The 24629-nt window shown below is 45.5% G+C and overlaps 1 protein-coding gene across 4 annotated transcripts in view; it reads right to left on the bottom strand.

The window, feature by feature from the left end:
* Nucleotides 1–17790, bottom strand: part of LOC132912561 (uncharacterized) — a 171229-nt gene extending 153439 nt beyond the window's left edge. For 2 of the 4 annotated variants that reach the window (XM_060970060.1, XM_060970063.1), the window contains exons 1-3: nucleotides 17179–17790; nucleotides 15390–16598; nucleotides 3319–6904 (exon numbers count right to left, since the gene is read on the bottom strand). In XM_060970060.1, coding sequence (XP_060826043.1) covers nucleotides 3319–6831 — 3513 coding nt within the window. In that variant the 5' untranslated portion in view covers nucleotides 6832–6904; nucleotides 15390–16598; nucleotides 17179–17790. The remainder of the gene's footprint in view (nucleotides 1–3318; nucleotides 6905–15389; nucleotides 16599–17178) is intronic. The other 2 variants (XM_060970061.1, XM_060970062.1) reach the window with 2 other exon arrangements.
* Nucleotides 17791–24629: the final 6839 nt, after the last annotated feature.

Genomic DNA, 24629 nt, shown 5'->3' with positions numbered 1-24629 from the left:
GTGCCCTGCGAATCGTCCTCGACTGGCAACGATCTAAACTCGCGGCGCGCATTACAGATACCGTGTGGGAATCATAGCAGAATTAATCGAGTCATAATTCGTACGGGGGTTGCCGGTGTGTATCGTCGTCTGGTCGCGAACAATGCAGCTGCATTCGAACCCCCAGATATGCATAGCTGGACGTAGCCAGCCTCATCGATATGTAAGCGTGCATGGACACGCGCGTACGTGCAGAAATGCATACGCACGCCGCCGTTGACGGGCGTACACGAACGTTTCCACGCATACGGACGCGCGTCGATGTTCTCCAGCCGCCTCCTCGATCAGGAAAATTTACGAGCAAACGGTCACCCGACCTAATCCACGGCTCGAATATGACGAGCAGCCCCGTCGAGTTTACGTTCGCCGCGATATTTCCTCGTGAATTCGATCGACACACCCCTACCCGCAGACTACTTTCTCTCCCCGATGCGATGCCACCGTCGGGACCATTTATCGTCAATTTCGCGCCATTACCGCTCTACCCCCAGCCACCGCTCGTCTTGTCATTTAATTTCCCAAATCACTGTCTCCTGAAAATTTTCTCTTCGAGGTAACCAGGAATTTTCCCGTCGTCTGGCAATTTTCGTATAAATTCGATCAACCTGTTCTGTCTATTTTTTAGAGAAGCTTCTCTAGAGGTAAGCGAAGGGAAGAGGCGCTTAAGGCTCCTTCGTTTTCGTATTATGTTTTTCGCAGAAAATTTCCCGTGCCTTAGACCAAGTATAGCCGTAAAGAATGTATTTACGAATAATCCTACGTATAGACATAAGACTATCTAAATAGGCTTATGTATATTCGCGTCTCGAAGCAGAATTAAGCAAAGTAACGTGACTCTGAGCTCGCGGCTCGAATTGCTCGCTATTAGTTCCATGAAAATACATCCCGGTCTTTCCCTTTCTTCGTTGCGACGATATATACGCGCTTTTAATCACTGTTTTTATCCACTGTCTGAACAGTCCTGAATTTACTGCGATCCGCATTGTCCGTAAATCACTCGCTTACTTCGAATAATGGTAAAAGAAGGCGTTAAATGTGACTTCCGTCTGAACGACACGCGGGAGAACGAAATTATGGCTGACGAGAACGAGAAATCGCTACCAGTAATGGCCGAGATTCTTTGTAACGGACCGATAAAAGAATACGAAGGCATTTTATCGGACGTTTGGCGATGACAGCACCGCGGGAGTTAATTGAGCTCGCGTATATACGGAATCTACGCTCGCTTATTACGTCCCGTGGCTAACGTCCTGAAAAATCTCTTATTAATCTGTCCCATTAACGCCTACCACTGTGAATGCTGCCTTAATGCGCCGTAAAATCCACGAGGTACGGTCGCTCCATGATTCGTTACGTCACGCGAAATTTCAACAGGCCCGGGGAAACATAAAATTACGCGAGCGTATATACGAGGTGGCGAATAACCTCGTGCGACAGAGCATTATGTCAAAAGGTGAAATTTCGTCTGATTCGCCATGAAAAACGATTTACAACGGCGGACAAGTTGTTCGCTGAATAGAGGCGGGTGAAAATTAATTTACAGTGTCCTTGAGCAGGTCGCCGACGAGAAAAAAAGTAGCTCGGAGCCGAAACCTCGTTAAGGGCGAGCCTCGCGTTTTCTCTTCTCCGAGACGTACTAGCGCGCGTGCTACAATTTATTGCATCTTTCTTGCGCGTTAAAGCGTACTATGAACCGCATATCTAATGCTTGGTTCCCAGCACGGCTGAATCATAAATCGTACGGTCCTCTCCGTTCCTCTCGCGTCTTTCATGCACCACCAGTTTCTTACGCGGAGTCGTGTCTCGAGATCGTGCACCTTGAAGAGTAACCACGAGCTACGACTTCCACGGTCGCGATACGTACTACACCCTTCTGAACGATAATTTCCGTTATTCTTAGTTCCGCCTGTTTGGGGATGCGACATCCCCGCACACGCCCGTTCATAAGCATTAGGATAGTTTTGGAAAATGAGGTAAGCCTCAAGCAGGTACATATTATTGGGAAATTATCAAAATCTTGAAGAATTATTATCTCGTTTAAAATTTCAGATTGAGATGCTGCGGCTTGTGAAAGTATGTACAGAAATATATGAAAATATTGCCAGTTTTAATAGCTGCAAGTAATTTTGATTTTTTTTTTTTTTTTTACATTTAATCACCTTATAAGAGACTTTCAAAAGACATACATTCAGATCTAATAAATTGTTTTCATATTATCATATTAAAAGGATAGTTTTAATCACAAAGTGGTATCAGAAAACCAACGAAAATATCTTTACGTGTAAAAGAGATTGTACCTACACGATCATTAAAATCGTACTCGTTCCTTTCATACGGTTCATTAATGTTCCAAGCAAGATTTAATCGCGGTTAATTATTTTCTAGCGACATTTCCAAGTCGATAACACGCAGATTCCGAGGGCCGAATTAACGCAAAGGGATCCGCTTATTCGTGCAGATTTTACGTAATTAGAAACAGAGAGAAGTCCAGAAACTCGCAACTATGTATTTTCTATTATATGGCGGTTTGCCAACCGTAACGCGGTCTGTTTACGCGATTCGGTCGAAATCGTGCGAGGCGAAATTTGTGAAGTTCGAAATCGGCGTTGCACGCCAGATTACACCGGTCAGCTAGTCGGCGCAAACGGAACACCGTTCGAAACGAGTAAAAGAGGCTTTGCCCGTAATGACCGTTCCGCGTATACGCGATCGAGATAAAGAGCGAATCGAACATATCTCGGTTAATTCCGACTTGTAATTATTGGAAGAACCACTGACTCAGCACGCGGAACACAATATATACAACCGATGCGAAATGGTAAATGTAATTATTGGTTTGCTGTCAACCGTATCTTTCCAGCGAAGCTTATCTCGTTTCGAATTAAAACGGCCGAGTTTACGCTACTGGAACGATCGAGATAGTTGTGAAACCGTGCCCGTGAAACATCGTTGATTCGTGAAAATCCACGACCTTTCTCTTTAGAACGCGAAACCGATTAAGATCCTGGAATCGATAAAGTCAATCGTGTATGGATACCATTAACGCTAGGTCGTAATAAAGCTTACGTTTAACTACTCGACCGTGTCTCGAATCATACGCTGTAATTTATACTACGCGTGTATCACGTTGTTGGAAACACACCTTACTTATAGCAGGGGAAGGTGGTCAAAGGTGCGAAACACCTTGCGCTGTTTAATAGCTCTTGCTATGCTATACTATATTACATCTATAGAAAAGCAAAGAAAGAAGCGTAATAACATTGGTTTGTTATCACTCACCGCTTTCACTGATTCGTAGTCTCTCTTTCGGAGCAGTTCCATCAGCCTCTGCCGCTCCATCTCCTCTTTCGTCACGTACACCTTGTTTTCCTTAAACCTGGCGTTCTGCACGTTCTCGTAATTGTCGCACAAAACGTTATGAAAACCGATCGGTCTCTGCTGACCGACATATTCGATGATCTTACCGAACGAGTCACCAGCACTGTGCTCTACCGAATCTTTCGGTAAATCCTGCTTGAATTGAAGATTCTTCACTAACACTTCGTTCACTACCGAGCCACGGTCGTCGGTCTCCTTCAGGTTCGTTCTTTCTCCTTTCTCAGTGTCCCATTTTTCAGATATCTCGCTGGTTTCCTTAGCATCGTCCATTGTCCGATCCGACGTCTCGTTCGATCGAAGACACGCGTCTTCGACCTTGAACTTTGCCGCCTGCCTTTCACTCTCCAGCTCGTCCACCGGGATAGTGGCAGTCGATAGATTGCTGTTCTCCCGCGTGTGACACGATTGGCTTCTGTCGGCCAGGTTCCCAGAATCGTAAGGGATCTCGAAGTCCTCGACGATCATGATCGGTTCCGTGACCTCCCGTTTTTCCTCTTGTTCGTTGCACTCTAACAAACCAGTTGCTGCGGATCGAGATTGCAGGTTCGTCGTCTTGATACCCTGAGGGGAGCCGGATGAGTGAAACGTGACGAACGTTCTGGCAAGTTCGTTTTGTTGGTCCCGCTTCGTGCACGTCGCCGGTTCCTTCTTCTTCTCCGGAGGACCTCCTCTCGATCTACCGTTCGGCAGGCATTGCTGAATCTTCAGGCACTGACTCAATCCGATCTCCGGGTATCTGCAAACGGATGCTTCGCTCTTCTGATCGTCTTCCTCGATAGTCTCCAGGTGTTCGTACCGCAACTCACCGACCCGTTCGTAAACCTCCGCTTCTTCTTCTTCTTCTTCCTCCTCCTCGTCGTCCACCTCCTCCTCGTCCGCCTCTCTCTCTTTTTCGTTTCGTTCGTCGAGCATAACCGCTTCTTTGGGAGGCGACTTGAGATCTGATCGACCGCCTGTTCCACCTTCGCCATAAGCAGAAACCTGCAAAGAAGGTCGCAGGATCGATTGGAGGTCATCCACGTGAATCACCTGAGGCTGCAGGCTGCGCTCGTAAATCTTCTCCACGTGATTCGGCGAAGAATAGTGCGATCTGCTCGGAGACTTTTCCAAAGGACTGCTTCCCGCCGATCTGTTCTTTGCCGAATTTTGCTCGTTCAACTGTTGCAACGCCGCGTATACGCGACTATTAGGTTTAAAAGTGGATTGAGGCGAATCGATCGGCGAATTCCTCGCCCGATCGTCCTTCGAGTCCTGAGAACAAGGAATCTGATCCCTCCTCGGCACAACCGGTGGCTTTCTAGCTTCTGACTGCGCGATGCCGCTTTGAAGATTTCTCGGTTTCGTGACGCGAGATTCCTGCTGACCTTGAAGAGTCCGGACACGCGCACCAACGGCGCCGTAAATAGTTTCCTGCCTCGTCTGATCCACCTTGTTGTCTCTCTTATCTTGAAGATACCTAGAATCGGCCGATTCGCCGGTAATCCTCAGGGTATCTCGTGTGGGCCGATCGACGCTCCTCGAAACCTCCATCGATTTACAGGCAGCATCGGCTGGTTTATCACCGGCTCGCGGTGAATCGCTCGTGAGAGCCGGGCGCCTACTTTCTCCGTCCTTATTTGGTGAGATCGGCTCGCCTTGGTCACCAAGGTTGCTCGGGCCCTTCGAGATGTTGTTCCCTCCACAGCCTCCTCTCGCTCTCTGGCCTGTCTCTTCCTTAACGAGCGCTCTCGTCGCGCCAATCGTGCTTTGATCGTGATTCTGAGATCGTTTAAACGACGCTTTCCTGCAGGGGATAACCGACGATGTGCCGCTGCTCGTCGCCGCTGCGGTCGTGTTCGTGATCGTCGCCGTTGTCGAACCACCGGTAACGCCGGTAGCTACGCCGCTTACTCCAGATATCCTGCTATGATCAGACTCGTTTCTGGTCTTTACCAAATTCGCCAGCCTGTTGTCGGCCGCGCTTCTCACGCGACAGTTCTTTTCGGCTTGGTAGATTTGCGACGATTCTCCTCCAATGCTATCCGCTTGACTGACTTCGTTGGTGGATTCTAATCGTCTGGATCTGAAGCTGGAACTCAGGGGTCCTCTTTGAGGAATTCTCGAACCGGTAGAAGGACTGATGTCTCGCGATCTACCTATCACGCTGTTCGGCGCGCTGAATCCGTAATCTTGTTGCTTGGTTCGGTTCTTCAAGGCGAGGTACTCTTTATACGTGCCCCTACTCGTGTTCACGCCGACGTTCACTTTGTCCACCTTGCGTTCCAGTTTCTTGTCCGCGCGACTAAGGTCGTCGTAGCTCGACGACGTTCCGTTCAACTTGTCCCTTCCTTCGTCTATCGATCTGGACCTCGAATCTTGACGATATCTCCTCTGACTCTTTTGATCGGCGCTACTGTTCGATCTGGTGAGTGGTTTCTCTCGAGACACCGAGAAATTCTGACTCTGTGTCTGATTCAACCATTCGTCTACCCTCTTCTGAACTTCGCCTTTGCGAAACAACACCTCTGGAACTCTGATTCGGCTGGTGTCCACGGTCACAGCCACCGGCGAAACGCACGGAGAGGAATTGTCCTCGGTCGGAGACGATGGAAGAACGTGTCTTACGGATTCCTTCTGCCTCTCCCGGGACCGCTGTCTCACTTGGGTCTGCTGGTTCACTTTCAGAACTGGTTGGGGTTTCTCCCGGCCCGGCGAACACTTGGGCTGCATCCTCGTCGCCAAGACTCTCGATTTTTCTTGCTGCTGTTTCTTCTGCTGATCCATCATGACAGCCTCGAAGTTCGACACGCTGATACTGCCGACGTCGCTCAAGTCCGACGATCTTCTGTAATCGAGATCCTCGTACTCGTCCAAGATGTTGTTCACCGATTGCGTGTCGATCGAGCTGATGCTCTTCGACTTGTTCCTGACTACGCTCTCGTCGCTGCTCGAGTAACCGTGGTTCTGCTGTTGCTGCTGTCGATCGTGACTCGGCGGTCGTTTTGCTCGTTCTTTCGGTTTCTGATTCTGATACTTCAACACGGCGTTCTCGTAGCGTTGCAGAGGATTCTCTAAACCCGTTTCGATCGCCTCGTTCCTGTTTCTCTTTAAAGCTGGCGATTGCTTGATCTGTCTATGCTGAGCTAATTCTCTCTGATTCAACATCGAACTCTTCTGTAGCATCGGGACGCTCGCTTCACCACCACGATACTCACCCTCTTGAACGATCTTCGGTTGAACTATCGAACGGAAAGTGGTGAAACTCTGCACGTTCCTCGAGCTTAGAGTCGGAGCGGTGGCTTCTTTCGTCAGCTCTCTCCGCGTGATATTCGATCGAACGCGGCGATGGTCAATGCCCGGTACCGTGCCATCCTCATCGGCGAATGGAATGTTGCCGCCACCGGTTAAGGTCTTCAAGATTATTTCATCGTTCATTTTTCAGCGGTAATGCCAACGTACTCGCATTTTCGAATCTCCCAGGAAAACTTCCTTTCTCCTTTCCGTCCTCCTGCAACGAACATTCCCGTCAAATTACTATGCATTACACGATACTTATACGCTGTTTTATGTTTTCGCTGTAGACAGTGTACGAAATAACGTTAATTGCGTTATCCATGTAAATTAAGAAACGAAATTTTGCAATACGATTACTCCACGGCGCATCGTCCTTTTAATCCGAAGTGAAAGGGTGAAGATGGAAAGAACACGAATGACAAATTGATAATATTCGTTTGAAATTCCATTCTGAAATTCATAATTCAAAGAGAGGAATGGTTTTTGAATATTTGATGATACGATGGCACGAAGACACAAGCTTCCATAAAACGGTTCTCCCATCGGCTTCCGGTTAAGCGGTAACCGCACGTTCTACCAATGGCGGAGTATCCGGTAGTTGACCGATATCCGGTCGGAATTAATTCGGTTTTCGGGCCTGGGGCGCATTAGATATTGTAATGGTCGGCCACGTGCTCGTGCGTCGAATCGTTAAAGACCATAACGGCCGCTTGGAATTCAATGTACCTGCTCAACCGTTGCACGCTGAATATTGACTATCGAGCAGTATATTTACGCTCGTCGCGTATATTTATATCATCGATATATCAAAAGATTAGGTCCACCTTATGAAACCACAAATATGCTTTCCGTAACATAAACGACTTGTTAATCGTTCCATACATTCATTTCAGACATACCCGTTAATCGTTATCAAAACGGTTAGTCAGGAATGATCCCATGGGGATAATACAAACTAATTCCTAATTATAATTTAATTAACCATGGATTCCATTCGAGTTACACACTCCAATTGGTTAAACTCGTTTGTTTCTAAATTGCCTTTGTTTCATCAGCATAAATTTCTAGCTGCTTATTTCTCAATGACTACCCGCTGGTCGTTCCAAGAATTCCAGACAATTGCAGACAAACAATTCCGACTACATCGATGGGATCACAGGGATAGTACGGAGTAAAGTCTCAAAAATTTCAGTGATAAATATCGAAACGTCAAGTCCTGCTCGCCATGGCAGATTAGTTTCAATTCACGCGAGGGAATAGGATCACGAGCAGCGTAAATTGAATTAAACCGACGTCCTATCAAACGTATGTACTCCACACACCGTTCTAACGTTTCCCACGCGGCCTCGCCTCAAGGATCTCTCGGCTGGAGTTCTACTTTTAGATCTGTTCATCGAGATATCGGCCGTGGGCCACCGCGTCGCTGGGAGATTCGTGCGTAGAAATGCCTTGTTCGCCCGTGGCCCCGTTCTCTCTCTGAAATTGACCCACAATTAAGACGTCGACCGCGTGCTGCCTCGAAAATCCGACCGAAAGACGCGATTTATCTCTCCTTCTCTTTATCGCGTTAACCTGGACCGCTAAACGACCAACAAAATCATTTTTTCCGAGACAATGCGCGGAACTGGTAAATGAAAGGAACGAAAAAAAGGAAGAGAAAGAGAACGGAACGAAACAGAAGGTTCGTTGTAATTGTCATCTGGAAAAAATACATTCCAGCGGCGGTTGGAACGCGGTACTCTGAATGGCGGCGTTCCATCGTCGTCGCTGAAACACGGAACGCTACCGCAAAAACCTATTTTTCAGATGCACTGACCCGGATCTTAAATCTACCTCTGAAACCGTTACTGCGATCGCGTTACGCGGCTAATAACCGCGACCATCCATACCGAGTACTCGCCTGTTGCAATTCTGTGATAGTTCGTCATTGGTATTCGTTATTAACGAATTTTTTCTCTTTCGTCCAGAGCACACGAATTGCGAGCTCGTAATCGAATGCACCAACTAAACTAGCGTGTCTCTGGTAAATTATATGAAATACGGCGGTACAGGTGAGAAATCGGCAGAGATTCGATTCGCGACGCTGTAATGCTATGACGAGCGGAATTAAAAATTCCAAGCGCGTTGCGCTGCGATTCAATGATCCTAAAAGCGAAGCGCGTAACGAGATGCATCAAGGTGCTATGATTATCACAAGATGATATTTTTATTTTTCAAACATATTTCCGTTTTGCTAATTGCAGTAACTTAACCGAAAACTGTACACGCTTTTCCAGTGAATATTAATTCACATTGAGAATACGTAACGTAACGAAGAAGGACCTGGAAAGTTAAAAATATAATTAGTTGGATGAAAAAGAGAAACGAGAAGAAACCGCCGCAAGTGGATGACATATGGCTTGTTCGATTCAGGTCCACCGGATCGGTGTAATTTGCGTGGCAATTGAAATCTAGCAGACTGAAACGGACCGGATCTCGATTGATGTCTGCCAGAATCAAAGAGTTAGCTGGGATTTAACACGATTCTCGGATCGTTGGCCGTGACTGGTTAGTATCGAAAGAAAAAGCCGCCGCCTCTAAAAAAACTCGAGGATTTCTGGTTACAGCAACTTTCCTTGGCATACATTTGCATGAATTTCATACCAATCGAGAACGTCAAATCAAACTAGACAATTTCGAAGTTTAAAAACTGACGCTCCAATGGATTCTGACATGTGTACTCTCCTGGTTTGGATCGTAAAAAAGAAAAGAAAAAATCCTAATTAACATCCGATGTTCGTGAACGTCGAAATACCACACACGAACATTTCCACTGTCTCGTGCCGTACTCGTTCGTATCCAATCGACGAGACTCCAAGTCGATGAATCGAGTAGCGCGCACGATTCAGGGGGACCACACACGAGTCGACGCCTTGTGTTTCCTCTCGTATGTACCTCGGCGAGGAACGATCGCGCGTGAACGAATACTAATTATACGCGTGGACGATTTCTTTGCACGGCTAACAGCTGATCTTTGCACTCGTTGTTAATTCGCATAACGCGATGCACACTTGTTACCATCGTGCAACGAGCCTACGCGATCGCGGCCGCGTGGGTTTGGTACACTTCTTTGCGTAGCTGTATGCGAGCTTACCAACACACGACAGTTTATACCTTTCCTCTTGTCAGTCCGAGAGAAATTAAAAGTGGATCGTAATTATGGCAAGTTTCCGAAGCAGGCTTGCCAAAGATAGTTGTGAGAATTCCAAATGGCCGAATAGTATCCGAGATGTAATCGAAATAAATGATAAAAAATAATGATAAATGACGGGGCCAAAAAAAAAAAAAAAAAAAAAAATAAGAAAAGAAGCGTCTCGCTTAGAGAAAAGACAACTATGCCACGGGAGTGCTTTTCGATTTATTCGCTTCCGGACCACCCGGATTGCATGGGGTGTAAATAAAGACACCCCTATCTATCGAGGAAGCGTTTTTTAACCGTTGTACTCATGCTGCTTCACGGACCTTTAAACAGACGTTCTTGGACCAGTGCCAATAGCAGCGGAACGTCTCCGAGAGAACAACGTATCTGCTCGATTCATCGACGACAACGTCGAAAGACTCGCGTGCCTTCTGAATGGAACGGGGCAGGAATGCGTGAAGAGCAACGTGGGCAATTCGACCGTGGCACCGATTTTTTAATGGGTTAATAATCGTTGCAAGCATCAATCGCGAAAACACTCGTAAGCGTTAGTTTGGCTCGTTAAACCAGCTCGTTCGAGTGGCTTGTGCACGATGCTTAAACCTTTTTGACCCGTCAATTGATCGTACGACGAGACCTTTAATCTCGTTTCTGCTTCACCCTACGTTGCTCTCTCTTTCTTCGACGTTTCTACGTCTCTATCGTTTCCCCCAATGATTCTGAACGAGGAACTGTCTCGACTGTGAGACCTGAATGTATAAAACGCATTATGTGCAAATTCGATCGTGTCACGAAAGCTTTGCGTAATTGCGTTGATTCGGTGACGTGATGACAGACAACTCGGAGTTGTACGTACATCGCACTCCCACTCGTAAATTTGATATCTGGATGAAAGGCTCGGTTTTTCATGCGTTGAAGCGTTTAATCGTACTACCGCTTCGATGTGAAAAGCTTGTCTCTTTCTATAAGCGCGACGTTTTGAGAGGATCTTTTGTAATAAAATTACAATGCGATTTCGTCGAACATGATAAACGAAGTTTTGGTACGTCAAACGAAAATGAAGACTTCGTGCATCTCAAAAAACTCGCAGATTGACTTCACCATATCTGCATGATAATGTCAAACCATTAATCTTTCTAACAGATTGATGCTCACCTACATAACGTCAGATAATACAACTCCTCCGCGCCACTTAATCACACACGCATTTCTGCATACAGGGTGTTACTACAATTTTGCTGCAACTCGAGCAGAAAATATTTTAATCAACGTGTAAAAGATCATATCGAAATATAAAGTGAGAATTTCTTATCGGAAGGTTGCATTTACTCGAATGGTTTTAATTTTAGATAATCTTATATATAAGAAAGGAATAAGGTCACAGATGCACACGATTGGAGCATAAAGTAAAAGGCGATGAAGTGTGAAATAAAGGACCGAGGAGACAGAGTGCATAACCTAATTCCGAACAAAACGTGACCCTAGTTGTTCGTTCATTCAGAAAGGATCTGTTAATGAAACACCCTATAGATTCGCATCAAAGCACGAGCGGCCACGAGAGTCTATGATGATGGAAGAAGATTATATCCGCGTAATGGTGGATATTTTATCACTGCATAATTAAAATATATTAGCGGGAATTCTCTTTTCTGTCAGAATCGGTACAAAATTCTATGGGCCACGGGAATTGAAATTTTTCGTTCGGAATTTGTGAACGCTAGGGAAAGACACGTTTGGAATATCAATCATTTCACAAAGACCGGCGATGTAACCGAGGTACCATTATACCGAACTACGTGATATGGATATTAATGGGAGGCAAAAAAATCTCGCCTCGAGGATATTAAAAATCGTAGCTATGGAAGATGAGCATCGAACGTTTCAATATTCCCTCTTTAATACATCTTGTTATAAAAGTTTCATTACATCTTTAGCATTTTTAATAGGGAACTCGATCCTCGCGAATATAGATACTGAACATTCAGAAGTACATAACTGCGCCAGCTCATGAAATTATTCAAACACTTAGCTCAGAAAGTTTTTATGAATATATTATGAGCACGGTGCAAAATCTTTTGAAATTTAATTTGAAATGTAAATAAACAAATGCAGAATATAAGTAAACGATTCTAGGACCTAAATAAACGTCCTTATAAAATTGAATTTCAAACTTAGTACAAACACACGAGCAAAAGACATGGGAGAGAAAATAGGCAGTGCCGTTCTCTGAATGCTATTTCTTGGAAAATCTAGGAAAGTGAGTTTCCAAGTTAAGGATGCCACCCAGATTCCTCGGAAAAAATCGGAATAGATGTATCGCGTCTAACCTTTCGTCCCTATTCTTCTCGATGGTATCTCAGTGGTTCTTGAGAGAACCTTCTGAAAACACTCGATGCCCTTTCACAAGCTCCCACCCTGCTCCTCCACCATGTTCCTAAGCCGATGGGCTATTCATGGCCCTGACAAGGCTAGCCTTTGAGGTGTATGACCTGTGCAACTGCACCGAGCGAACCACGCATAGAAATGCCCCGTGAAACGATCGCTATTTCTGTTCATATTGCGATGCTCCCTTTGATCGTTGCTTGCTATTTATCATATGCCGCGTGGTTACAGTGTAACGCGCGGGTTCCTGCAATTAAGAAAAAGATTCCATTCTCCTTTGAAAGAGCGCCCCCGCGATTGAATTTTGCGACACACCGTCCGTGGCCACCTCGCTCTATTAAGTCTTCCTTTCCCTATTCATCGTTAATGGCTTGCAAACCTCGGAAGTAGCGGATCCTTCACGGTCGCTGATTAACTCTTCGTGCCTGACTCGTGTACCTCGTGTTGTAAATCAAACAAGGCTTGAACGTTTGTAAATATTTATTGCCAATTGCAGCTTGCTTTTTCAGCCCTTTAAGTACGGTTACGTTTCCATAAATCGTTTCCTCGAAACGTAAAAACACGACAAAGGTAAATACAATATCGTTAGCCGTGCGATACACGAAGATAAGCGATCCGCAAACTTTCTAAATTTTCTATAAAGTTTGTATTAAATTTACCTCAAATTCCTACAGAATTTATTCTACGCGATCGCCGCGCATCTAAAGCTCGAATAAAATATTAATATTGTTCGCTGACGGTAGCCATATTCGAACGGTTAATGAAATCTTTAAGATTGTTCATAAAGTACGGAAATATATTTTTAATAAACGATGTTAGAAATGGAAGTCAGCTATTTTTTAAGTCTTTAATGATAGCTGTAATAAGACGCACCCTTTGCGACTTTTTTTACTTTGAGCAAAGATTCTCTCCGCGTGGGGCCTGATTCGTGGCCCGCAGATGTGGTCCCCAGGGGCCGTACTCCTGTCTTCTTTCTCCTCCTCCCCTCTTCTTCTATTTTTTCCCGGCCTTACAGAGAAGCGGGTCGTTTTTCTTTGCAAATAAACCACGTGCCCACTTCTGACAAGACAATGTGCGTTGCCAACTCGTGCGAGATATCGTACCACCGCGATGCGAAATGAGTTTTTTCTTTCGAGGGTCCTCGCTGTACGCGACTTATTTATATCCTTCGTTATTGCCCTAAATTTGGACCAGCTCCTCTGCCGCTTTGTAACGCGATTGGATGAGAAAAGAGCCAACTTTATCCGTGAGAAATGTTTCGCAACGTTCGAAATGATGACCCTCGATCCACGACAGATGTTTAAAGCCAGAATTCAAAGGCATTCCACGCCCAGGGTGTAATCCCTATTTTCACAACTGTACGTGATACAGATCCTTGCGAGAAAAGTAGATTACGAATTTCCCGTCGGTCGAAAGAATTATCAGTCTCGCAGAGAGAACTCATTGTAATCGATTAGAGTTCATTGACACGTCCATAGGACTCCGTTGATTCGATTCAACGTCGTAACCATGCAGGCTCCCGCCATCTGGCCGAGGAAAAAAAATTTAATTTCGTCGAAATTAAGGAAGGAACGAGGTACAACGAGCTTTCGTAGGATTTCGTGCAGCTACAACGTTAACGAAGGCGTGATTCTACGATATTGGAGGCAATAGACGTCGTCGAGAACGCTCCCACAGACGTTCGATTCCTCGGAACGGAGCAGCCTGCCGGCTGCTCGTCTTTGATCTCGCTTTTGTACCGGATACACTCGTTACGAGGCGGCGCTCTCTCTTTTCAAAACCGAGCGACGCGACGCCGTGCCGGGCTGCAAGTGCATTCACACGAAGATAACCAACACGAACGAGCGGCGCACGGCCATTCTCGTCGCATTGTTCGGCTCATTCGGAGACTGATAATCGCGGGGAATATGAATCGGCCCATGGTGAATGTTCGTCGAGCTTTATCGTACGGCCACGCACGTAGTGCTTTGACCGTTCGTTATTCGTGGCACGAGCTCCGGTTCACCCAGTAATTTCGCGTCAATCGTTATTTTTCCCGAATCCCTAATGACGCTGGTAATTCGAAAATTTATTCCGGGAATGAGGTTATCAAAATGTTCCCGATTTATCTCTTGAAAACAATGCTCGAATAAACGCGCCAACGTTCGAACGAAACTTTCAAATCCACACTATCTAAATTTACCGGATTTATTAATACAAACTGTCGTAAAGTATCGTACACGTTTCCATTAATCATGATACAATCGAGAGAAATAAATCCAAAATATAGAATAAGATTACTTTAGGCTTATTTTTCCATATAGAGATACATATTTTCAGAGACGATCCGTGTACACGAAACTCGTGGACGTAAACATTTCGCAAAATCCATTATAGCCGTAATTAAGTGGGATAACGACCAAATGAATTTATCGACGCGATAACCGGCTTGTAAAATCGTTAAGTTTTAACACAGCATTCGTGTGACTATACGGTCGAATGGTCGAAACGAAACAAAACCGAAAACCAACCCGCGATAAGTCATCACCGCGCCCATGAAACTTTCTTTGTTCGCATTTTGTGCGTTAACCGGCTCCGTGTCTGCCGATCGTACGAGCGTAGTACACCCACGCTTGCCCCGTCATTCGATCTTCGTATCAAGCTAGAGGGGATTCTCTCTGCGTAGGATTCTGTGAATGATACCGTAGAACGACGTGAAATTGTCGAGAACGGTGCATACTACGATGCCGCGCTGCCTGTATCTTTAATTACTGTGACACTGTCAATTAATACTAATATATTACAATATCATATCAGGGAACCTACGATTAACTCAGAAAACGTACGGATCTTTACTGCGGATATTCAGGCAACGTTCCTGGCGAACATTCGTTCTTAATGAACGACTATCATTACGTACTATTTTCCTCAGATTTAAGAATTCATTTTATACGTATCAACTGTAGTTGATGTCCCACCAGTCGTTCTACGCGAGTCACAAACTTATCGATGAGGTGAGAAAAAGAATACAAAGTATTCAAATTGGCGAATTACGACACCTCTAAAGAGACTCATAAATCGCGGGTGGCGAATCTACTTTCTAGTACGAGCATTATGCGAGCATGTGTAAAGGCATGTAGAATGTACAGTACATACATACCTAGCGCAAAGCATTCGCTGGGATCGGATCTCTCCTGCTGACTACTCCCAGTAATCGACTGTGGCTACGTTATCCTGGCAATTTCTGGCTGCGCTAGCACAGCGTAATTTCGTCGTAGCCGGCATTAACCGGTGGTGCACGTTGTCAGCCACTCGATGCCCTGCGCCATCGGTGATTCCTGATTACACACCGAATGGGTCTCGTTATCAGTCCAGCGCCGCCAAGTCATCCGCTGATTTGTGACAACAGGTATGTACTACGCGACTCGACGCGTGATAGTCACGAGAGAATATCGTGATGCACTATCGGAAAAGGGAAACAACTCGTAGAACACCAAAGTAAGAAACTTCAGACGAAGAGAGAAATATCACGCCTGCTCGTTCAACCGATAGATTCTCGCGTCTTCTTCAGGGAAAACTTCTGCACAGAGACGTTTCGATTCGAAAGGGAACAGTGCAAGAAACACAAGCGTCAAACACTAAGGCTTCGTCGATTTGAGACTCGCGAGACCCTACGCACCGTCGTTCCTACAATCACCAGACTACTTTTCCATCAAAGTACAACTCTTCATCGGGGCAACTTCAAGTCAGAATAGGACATTGGCTCGAGGTTTCGAGCACGTTCGTGTATGATCGTACCCCGAGTAAACACTGTGATTTAACCGGATAGAGATTCACCGTGCGCTGATTACATTCCTTTCGTGACGGGCCTCGCACAATCAATCACTGGCTTCTATTTCTGCCGGCGTCTCAACCGAGATACCAGCAGACCGCAAGCATCGTTCGTGGAACACTTCAGCCACTGTGTTATTTATCGGCGTGTCTTCCAGAATCTTTTCTTTCTGCCGGCGGACGCATCGATCGTACAATTTAACGTCCCTGTGACGCTCTCCGCGTATAGATGATGTTTAACGATCGTCGGTACCATTTCTTTTTATCCGCTCGAAAGCACAAGTTTTTTCGGTAACCACTGAAATATCGTCGGAATGTCTCGTAACTCTTTCTTTCCGGTGTTGTTCGTCGGACACGTCAGTCAACACGATTAATCACACCGTCGCCGAGTCGAACTTTTCACGGGCGTCTAATTGTGCAACCGGACTCACTATCAGTCCGACGCGACGGACTGACAGTTCAAACACTGTTATCAGCAGCAGGAACGAAGCAGTGCACGCAGCCTATCGCTCGATGCTATGCCGGAACGATGCGCCTTCTGTAAAACGATCGTCGAACATTAATCACCATGGTTTGGTGAGCGTGCCAGGCTTCCGGTTTTCGCGCCCCTTCCACCGTCTATCGAGCAAACCTGCGAAGATCGACGGGTATCGTTGGTTGTCGCAACTCGTTCGACCAAGAGATGCGTTCGTATTGAGAAACAGAAGAGGGCAATTCGTTACGGACGAGTTGCAGCCCGGAAGAGGATCGTAAAGAACGATATAATTTATCGATACGAAGCTACAAACTACAGTATGTACTTATTATAACCTAACGAGCAAGGGTCATTTTTTTTTTTATCTCTCAATGGACAGATAAAAAAGGAGACCTCGGTTAGGTATCAAAAGGCAATAAAATTGATGGTAATAAGCGACAGAGAAGAAAAAAGGGAGAAGGAAACTGGAGGAGTATAAATTTTGACAGCGTTACGATAGAAAGATCCCGGTGGAATGGACGAGGTTAAACTCGAGAGAGACAATGAATTTTGGATTATGTCGTGGCGCTGTTAAAAGACGACGAAGAGATTAAACAAGCTTAAGAAGCGGCAGACGAGTCGGATACCCTTCTTAAGAAATTACCTGAGAAAGATCTTGTAAGCGGGGTGTGATCTTAAGGGCATTAAAATAATTGTCTGCCACTGTCGACGCTAGAGGGGCGAACTCGCATATTTCACCTCATAGCGACGCCGTGGAAATCCACTGTGGAAAACATGGCTCGTCACGGTAGCTGATATATGCTTTCGTGTATTCCGGGAAAGAAAACAGAAACACGGAAAGAGAAGTTGTTCAACGAAGAATGAAAGAGAACAAGCTGGAAGACGAAACGGAGCTGCGAACGCAACGCGACAACCGGAGACGCCTCGGGTCGAGAGAGTTTGAATAACGCGGCTGAAAAAAGCTGTCGGTGAATTAACGATGCTCGCAATTATGGATGAGAAAGGAATAATACTTTATTTCAAGGAACAATCAGCTGCGCGATGTCACTAAGAAAACCGTACCACATATTATCTCCAGACTTTTCACAGATATAGTTTTCTCAAAGAAATATCGCTCGCACAATGAAGGAAAAGATCTCTTGATTTTATCTCACTGCACTGATATCTCACGAAATTGCTCGATGAGCCGATCTGTCGAAAATCGAGACGCAGGCGCGATGCACAACATCGATCCTCTCGATCGCGCTGGCGCGGCAAGACTGCCGCGTGGATCGGGATCGTGATCGAGGGACGACAAACAGGAGCGGAGCAACCGAGGGTCCGATTTCTGTAGGGCCCCGCCTTCGATGTGCTATAGCACGATACGCTATACTCGTAGTTTTCGTTGAAACTGTATTGTTGAATTCCAGAAAAAGAATCAAGCTACGGATGTATAAAATATCGCAGCGTTACGATCAACGGTAGAAGATAATAATTCTTGCTAGAATTTCGAAAACCATATTCTCACGGAAAATGTGCGAGTTTTATCGCAGAGTAGCTACAATTCTCGATATTATTTTTCTTCCGTGGCTCTTCATAAATCGTGGTTCGTGTCTTCAATTTTATAAACGTAGCTTGTGCTCATAGGAAAGAAGATTCTTTCAGCCGACAAATACGAACGAAGAGAAGGAAGAAAATTTTCGTCCGACCATAGTCAGGGAAGACGAATGAGATCGGGGTGAAAGCATCACGCAACACATCGCGCCGTGGCATCGTTCAATTAAATTAATGAAACGTCACAATTCCATCCCTCTGCATCGATACCATCGAAACAAAATAAAACTCAACCGACGCGCGCGACGTTTTAACGAAATTAAACTATCACCGCTCGAGAACCGATAAGTCAACAATTCCCGAATGTCAACAGCGACTGTATCGTTGATCCCGCTGCATCGGTGAGCACTAAAAAAACTGCACGCCACCGAATCTAAAAATAAAACGAACAAACTATCAAAGCTACCACTGGGTAAAACCGATTCTGAGATGAAGCGCCGTCCACGTTGCCCCAAAAATTCCACACAGTCGAAAATCAAGTTTGACCGGCGGTGGCCACGCGGCCTCGAGCCCCTCGATCGTGCGAGAAGAGTGACGAGCACGAGGAGCTCGTGACGAAACACCGAGTTCCCAGGTAGTCAGGCCAGGGAATGTGGCGAAGCTGGTTCCGATAGGAGACGGAGGTGCCTCAGCTGCGTACCACATGGGCACATACCTGCAGGTATGCGTGCACTAACACCAGCCATCAAGGTGCATACACAGTGACTCTTGTGAGCGTCTCCCTCATTAAGAAACTCGACTGGTCCACGGCGTGGACGATGTTTTTCGCACACGGATACAGTTTAACGCACACCACCGAACGAAAACGCGTCGAAGGGCAACGAATAAAGTCTGACGCTACGAATCGAGTCCCACGTGGTTTCTCTTCTATTTAATCTTGAGATTCTTATTCGCGGTCGCGCCTCGAACGTGCTACCTGAATTTCAAGCTTTTTTGTTTCTTCTATATCTTTTCCTTTTTTTTTTTTTTTCTCTTCTTGTATCTGGTTTTTACGGCAAGGTATAGCAGCAGGATTTGTTCGTTCATTTTCACTACGACGTTAAGTTACATGAGTGAAACGAACGATTACATCGCCAGCGGGCAACTGTACATACGTATGAGAAAAGGCGACTTCGCGGATTTATTAATGTATCGCGCGACGGAAGTTCGTAGAGTCGTATTACTCGAATGGGAGTCGCGCGTGCATATCGCACGTTTTTCACGTGAACTTGTGGCGCGCCTATTCACCGATATAAGCTTGTAGTTTATTCCGGCTCGTAATAGCCGTACAACCGGCGCTTTTCCACCCGTGAATCGAATTATGAGCTCGCCACCGCTTGCATAATAGCCTTCACCGAGCTTTGTGCGCGAGTTCGTTCAGCCCCTTAAATATTCGCGCTTCTTAATTAATTTCTTACCTCCGGTGATTTCAATTTTTCAGAAGACATCCGTCCAAAAATCTACGAATCTTGCATAAGGAAAATCTTCGAAAATTTCATTTCCATCCCATGTAAGAAAAAAAGAAAAATCAAGAGAAAAATATAAAACAGCCCTGGTGAGTTTTTCGTTAGAGTTTTATCTCCATACAGAAGGAAACAGGAAGCAACGAGTTTAACGAGAGAGACGTCACGCAAAAACGGAAATTAATCTAAGGAAGAACTTCATACACGTTGCATCAACTTCTTTCGCCTGTTTCCCGTCGGTAAACAGATTTTTACGATCGAGAAACTGGAAAGCATTGTTTCCTTGTATAAGCTAATATTTCCTGTGAGAGACCCGGCGGCGACGTCCGTAAAAAAGCTTAGATGTTCTTCATCCCCAAGTAAATCGTGCAGCACGAGCTGCGAGCATGTTCGCTACGAGCACGGAATTGTTTACGAGGGAGTTTAAGGGTTGACGAGAAGGGTGGTGGCGCATTATGCCAGGGCAAACGACAAACCACCGAGAACGAGAAGTTTCCTCGTTCCTCGCCAGTACTTCCGTGAAACAAGCCTTCCACGCGCGTAGCGTGCGTTCGCCTCTCGCTCTGCAGGTACCCAAGGACTCTGAGACTCGTCGTGTCGCCGTTGGAAAATTCAACGCGAATCTTAGGAATTTGAGCGCGGGACGGCGCGAGATTAGGAACTAGTCAAAAGTTTACAGGTTTACCTACCAAAATTGACGCAACTTCCCAAGCGAGCTTTTAACTGCGAGCTTCAAGTTTGCGAATTAACACGTTACCTCTCCGCAAACACGACCTATGAAACTTTATCTCGTGTCCGGCGACACTCGTGCAAATAAACGTCTTGAGGAGGGCCGCTTTCAGAGGAAACGTTGTTGCTTAGATATGCAAACCGATGCACGTAGAGAACGATACATAGAAAGGGCATTTGGAGTATGTACTAGAGAACAAAAAACAGAAAGACAAGAAAAAAGAACAGAGACGTTGAGACCGCCGGTGTCGATGCTTGAGAAAATTCTGAGCAAAACTTTCGCCATAGTCTCCTGAGAAAGGATTTCGTTTGTCTCGCTTTCTCATTGTAACGCTCAGGTTTCTCGCTGCGAAAGTTCTACGAACTCGCAACACCAATAGCTGGAAACTTCCCTCTACCTTTTTACTAATTAGGTAACAAAATATATTTCCTCTCTTGCCAGCTGCAGACGTTGCAATGCTGTAGTCGTCGAGAGACGACTGTGAATCATGGGTGTCGTATTCCAGACAAAAGCGTCTACATCGACGATGTGATTTCGTGGAGACAAACGCAGCCTCGAATACAGAAACACGTCAAACGGCGTCAATTTTCAATAATCTTTTATCCGTGCTTAGCATCGCTGGTTTCGACGTTTCAGAGTTTCTCTGTCGGACTAGGCACGATTCGAGGAATTCCTCGGTCAGACAGGGAGGATATAGTGCATAGACTTTGCCAACACTGGCGAGAACGAGCCGATGTTGCGTGAATCGTGTTGTTCGCGGCGTTAATGCAGAATTCACGTCGGCAGCTGCACACGACAATCTAGCTGCGTAGTTCGAGAGAACGTTAACTGGCCCATTGCGCGGCGCGTCGCGAATGCAAACGCGCTCGCTGAGAATTCTCGAACCGCGTTAAAGCACGCCAGAAGCCAGAGGAATGGGTCAACCGTAGCTAAAGTTGAGAATTTCGACTACTGCTTCGCCTCAAAAATAGTTATTATATTATAGAAAAATAGTTATTATATTATAAGCGCTATGCGTTTATTCTACAAAGCGATCGCGAAAATTTTTCAAGAAAATCATACGCTATCGTCGACAAAAAACATCACCGAATGTTATCAGTCTCTGGAAATTCCAGATTTTATTCCGCAAACGAAGAGAATCGTGTAACTAAATTACAGAAATGAAGGTAGAAAATTAGAAGTATGAATTAACAACTCCGAGGAACCATACCGTCACGAATTTTTCCGGATAATTATTCGAAAAGTTTCGCGATGCTGTTTCCGAAAAGCTACCTGGTCCGCTCCTCTTTATTATCATCAAAACGTGAAATGTCGAGAAGCACTGACCATCGAAAACGTGTAATTTCTAGATAAATGTGGTTTCGCCCGTAAAATTACAGGGGACGGTACAGTCAGTGACGTGTATTTTCTGCAACCGGTTTCCGGATGCGATTCCAAGCCTTTTCGGTCCACCGAGGGTCGCGTATTACCGCGACTGAAACGAACGGCCATCATGAAACCTCGATGTTTGCTTGTCTCACGAACGTTTTAGCACTGCTAACCTCGAATCTTTACGTTGATCGACGTCTTGGTGCAGGTCGAATAGGAAAATAACTACAACCTATTAGATCCGCTACGTTTTTCCTTCCGTCTAGTAAACCGTTACGAGGTCGCGCAATTGCGATTCGCTTTTATAGCTCGAATTTTAAGACTCGTCAGATATCTTCGTGTCATGTCGCATAGAGGACGCGTTGCGGCCACTTTACCGCGTCACAGTGACAGTGGTATCGCTTAGTGTCTTGATACGACTGATGATTATACAGAACTGGTCTCTGTCGTGTTCGTGGTAGGAAAAGACGCGAAGTCAAAGACTAGAATGACTCGATGATAACGATGGAATTGAAGTAGGTGCGGTGTTCGTGTATTTAAAGTGGAGCAGAGGCGCAAAAAGCGCCGTTGAGCAGGAAACGAACGATGGAATTATTGCGAGCGGAAACTGCTCTTCGAGGCCAAACCTCCAGAGGTCGGGTTCTCTCTACAGCATACTTTAACGATACTTTACGATCCCCCTTCCGTTTCGTGATGGAACGTTTCGAAGACCACCGCGATAATTGTTCGGTTACCGAGAAGGAGCACAAGAAGAAACAGAGAATAACCGCGAGGCTGAACTAAATCGATAGACTGTTCATCAAGCGGTATAAATATTGTAACATTTATTTCTCTCGAGAGAGAAATGACCGTAAATGGCAGAGAAATGTAAACCAGTCTGGTGGAATTACCGGTTAAATTTCACAAAAGCCGCGTGTTCTCCATAGCCCGCGGCAGGTAGCGCGTCGAATTCCTCCGTAGCGAACAACGATGAAGGAACGCCAATAAACTACAATCCCGCAATAAATAACTAACCGACAATATAGTTGATTTCTGTGCAACTCCGTCGCGTTAACCAGCTTGCATTAGAGTTCGTTGAAACTATTCCCGGTACGGAAACCAAAAGGGAGAAAAGCGGCTAGTCAACGACTTTCCCCGACAGTTGTTTGGAAATTTCCTGTAGAAACCAAACGGATGGTGCTCAATACACGCGAATACGTAAGGGCTGACGACCCGGTTGGAGGTAGGGGTGCGTATGCATACGGGGCAGAAACTCCTAAACTGCCTTAAATTCCTTGCCTTTGTCCCCTGTGTAGGCGGCTTTTCGAGTGGCTATATTTTAACGCAGGATCGGAACAATAAGCCGGTCGACGAGCAGAGAGGCCAGAAAAATTGCATGGCAAGGGCGGGAGATGCAGGGGATGAAAAATCGGAATGTCAGAGAGAAGGAGAGAGGATACGGTAAGACAAAGACGCAGCAGGCCAGCCACTAAGGATATATTCATGGTGTTCCGCCTTTTGTCCTCGTGATCATATTGTGCGCTTGGATCCTGTACCGAACGGAGCACCAGATGTGCGCCATTGCACAGCCAATGCAACGTAGCGTTCATCGGCTCTGCTAATTTCGCGAATACGACCAGAGAGCACAGGGGAACGTAGCTTTGCAATAGTAATCGCCATACAGCGCTCCAAATGAAGTTACATACTTACTCACGCTTATGTATGTAACGGTGTAAAATTAAATTTGAGGAGAATATATTGATGACAACAAGGAAAGAACATCTTTCATCGGTCGTTTCTTCTCTCGTGTATAAAATAAAAATTTTATCTAATTTCATAAATCATTTTACATACGTAGTAAAGAAATACGGTGGAAGCTCTTCTGCTTCTATAATTTTCTATCATTCGTGTAGAATTTTCTTGGAAGTGTATAGGGATAATTATTTGTAAATTAAAAGTGAAACCAGTTTCGAGGGCGAAATAGACCTACAGTATGCGTTGCATAGACACGCGGTTGCGTGCAAAGGAACGCCAAGTTGATACGGCCCTGTGCACGCTAGCCGCGTGTACTCGCGGTATTTATCATTCGAACGTGACTTACCTTTGCGGACGATGGCGTAGAGAAGGAGGTAACAGCCTCTGCGACTCATCCTGATGCGTTTCCGGGAGAAAGGGCCGAGAACAGGGGTTTATTGGTCACGGATACGATCCAATGTGTGCAAGCTCGACGATATCTCGATCTACAAACACACGGTGACCATTGTTAGAAAAGAAAAAAACATCGGCGATCGGAGCGCCAACAAGTCGAGAACAGACGAGATTATTCGCATTCGAACGAACATTTCGCAATGATTTCACTTGCAAAAACGGCATCTTTGATCAAAAGCAGAATAGAGTCAAGGCTAATTCGAGGCAACGAGTGACTCCGCTGCACCAGTTAAATGGTTACACTGTTGGATTTTTATGGTTAGGATTCAAGTCAGACAGATTTTTTTCTAGATTGCCGAGAGGATTGCCACGTAACGCAAATACAGAATATTACCTTTTATGCGTCGAGCTGTTAGTTGTGTCGCATTCGGAATGAAATTCACGCAAATTCACCGTATCACAAACACGATGTTCCATCACGACGCGCGCGCTTTACAAAATCATTGCTTTCACTAGTGGCCACCAGAGTGCCAATGTTGTTCTAGCCAATCAAATCGATTATATCATAGATGAAGTTCGTTTTAGATAAATCAACCAATCAACGTGTTTTTCCTCTAACAATTCAAAGTATCGTCTGGTGCCATCTTATTGTTAGTGTAATTTTCGTATTTATTGACACGTTACGGGCCGCGATCTGGAGTAACGTCACGATATCGTTTGTAGTTAGAACAAAATTAAAATGAACTTGGATTTGAATTTGGAACTCTACAAACTTCAGTGATCTTTGTGCCAATGATAAATTATCTTTTTTGAAGCTGAGAATACCTGCAAGGA

Source organism: Bombus pascuorum, chromosome 12 (assembly GCF_905332965.1).
Source record: "Bombus pascuorum chromosome 12, iyBomPasc1.1, whole genome shotgun sequence".
Lineage (NCBI taxonomy): Eukaryota > Metazoa > Arthropoda > Insecta > Hymenoptera > Apidae > Bombus > Bombus pascuorum.
The sequence above is the reverse complement of the archived record's forward strand: the minus strand, read 5'-3'. Positions and strand labels throughout refer to the sequence as shown.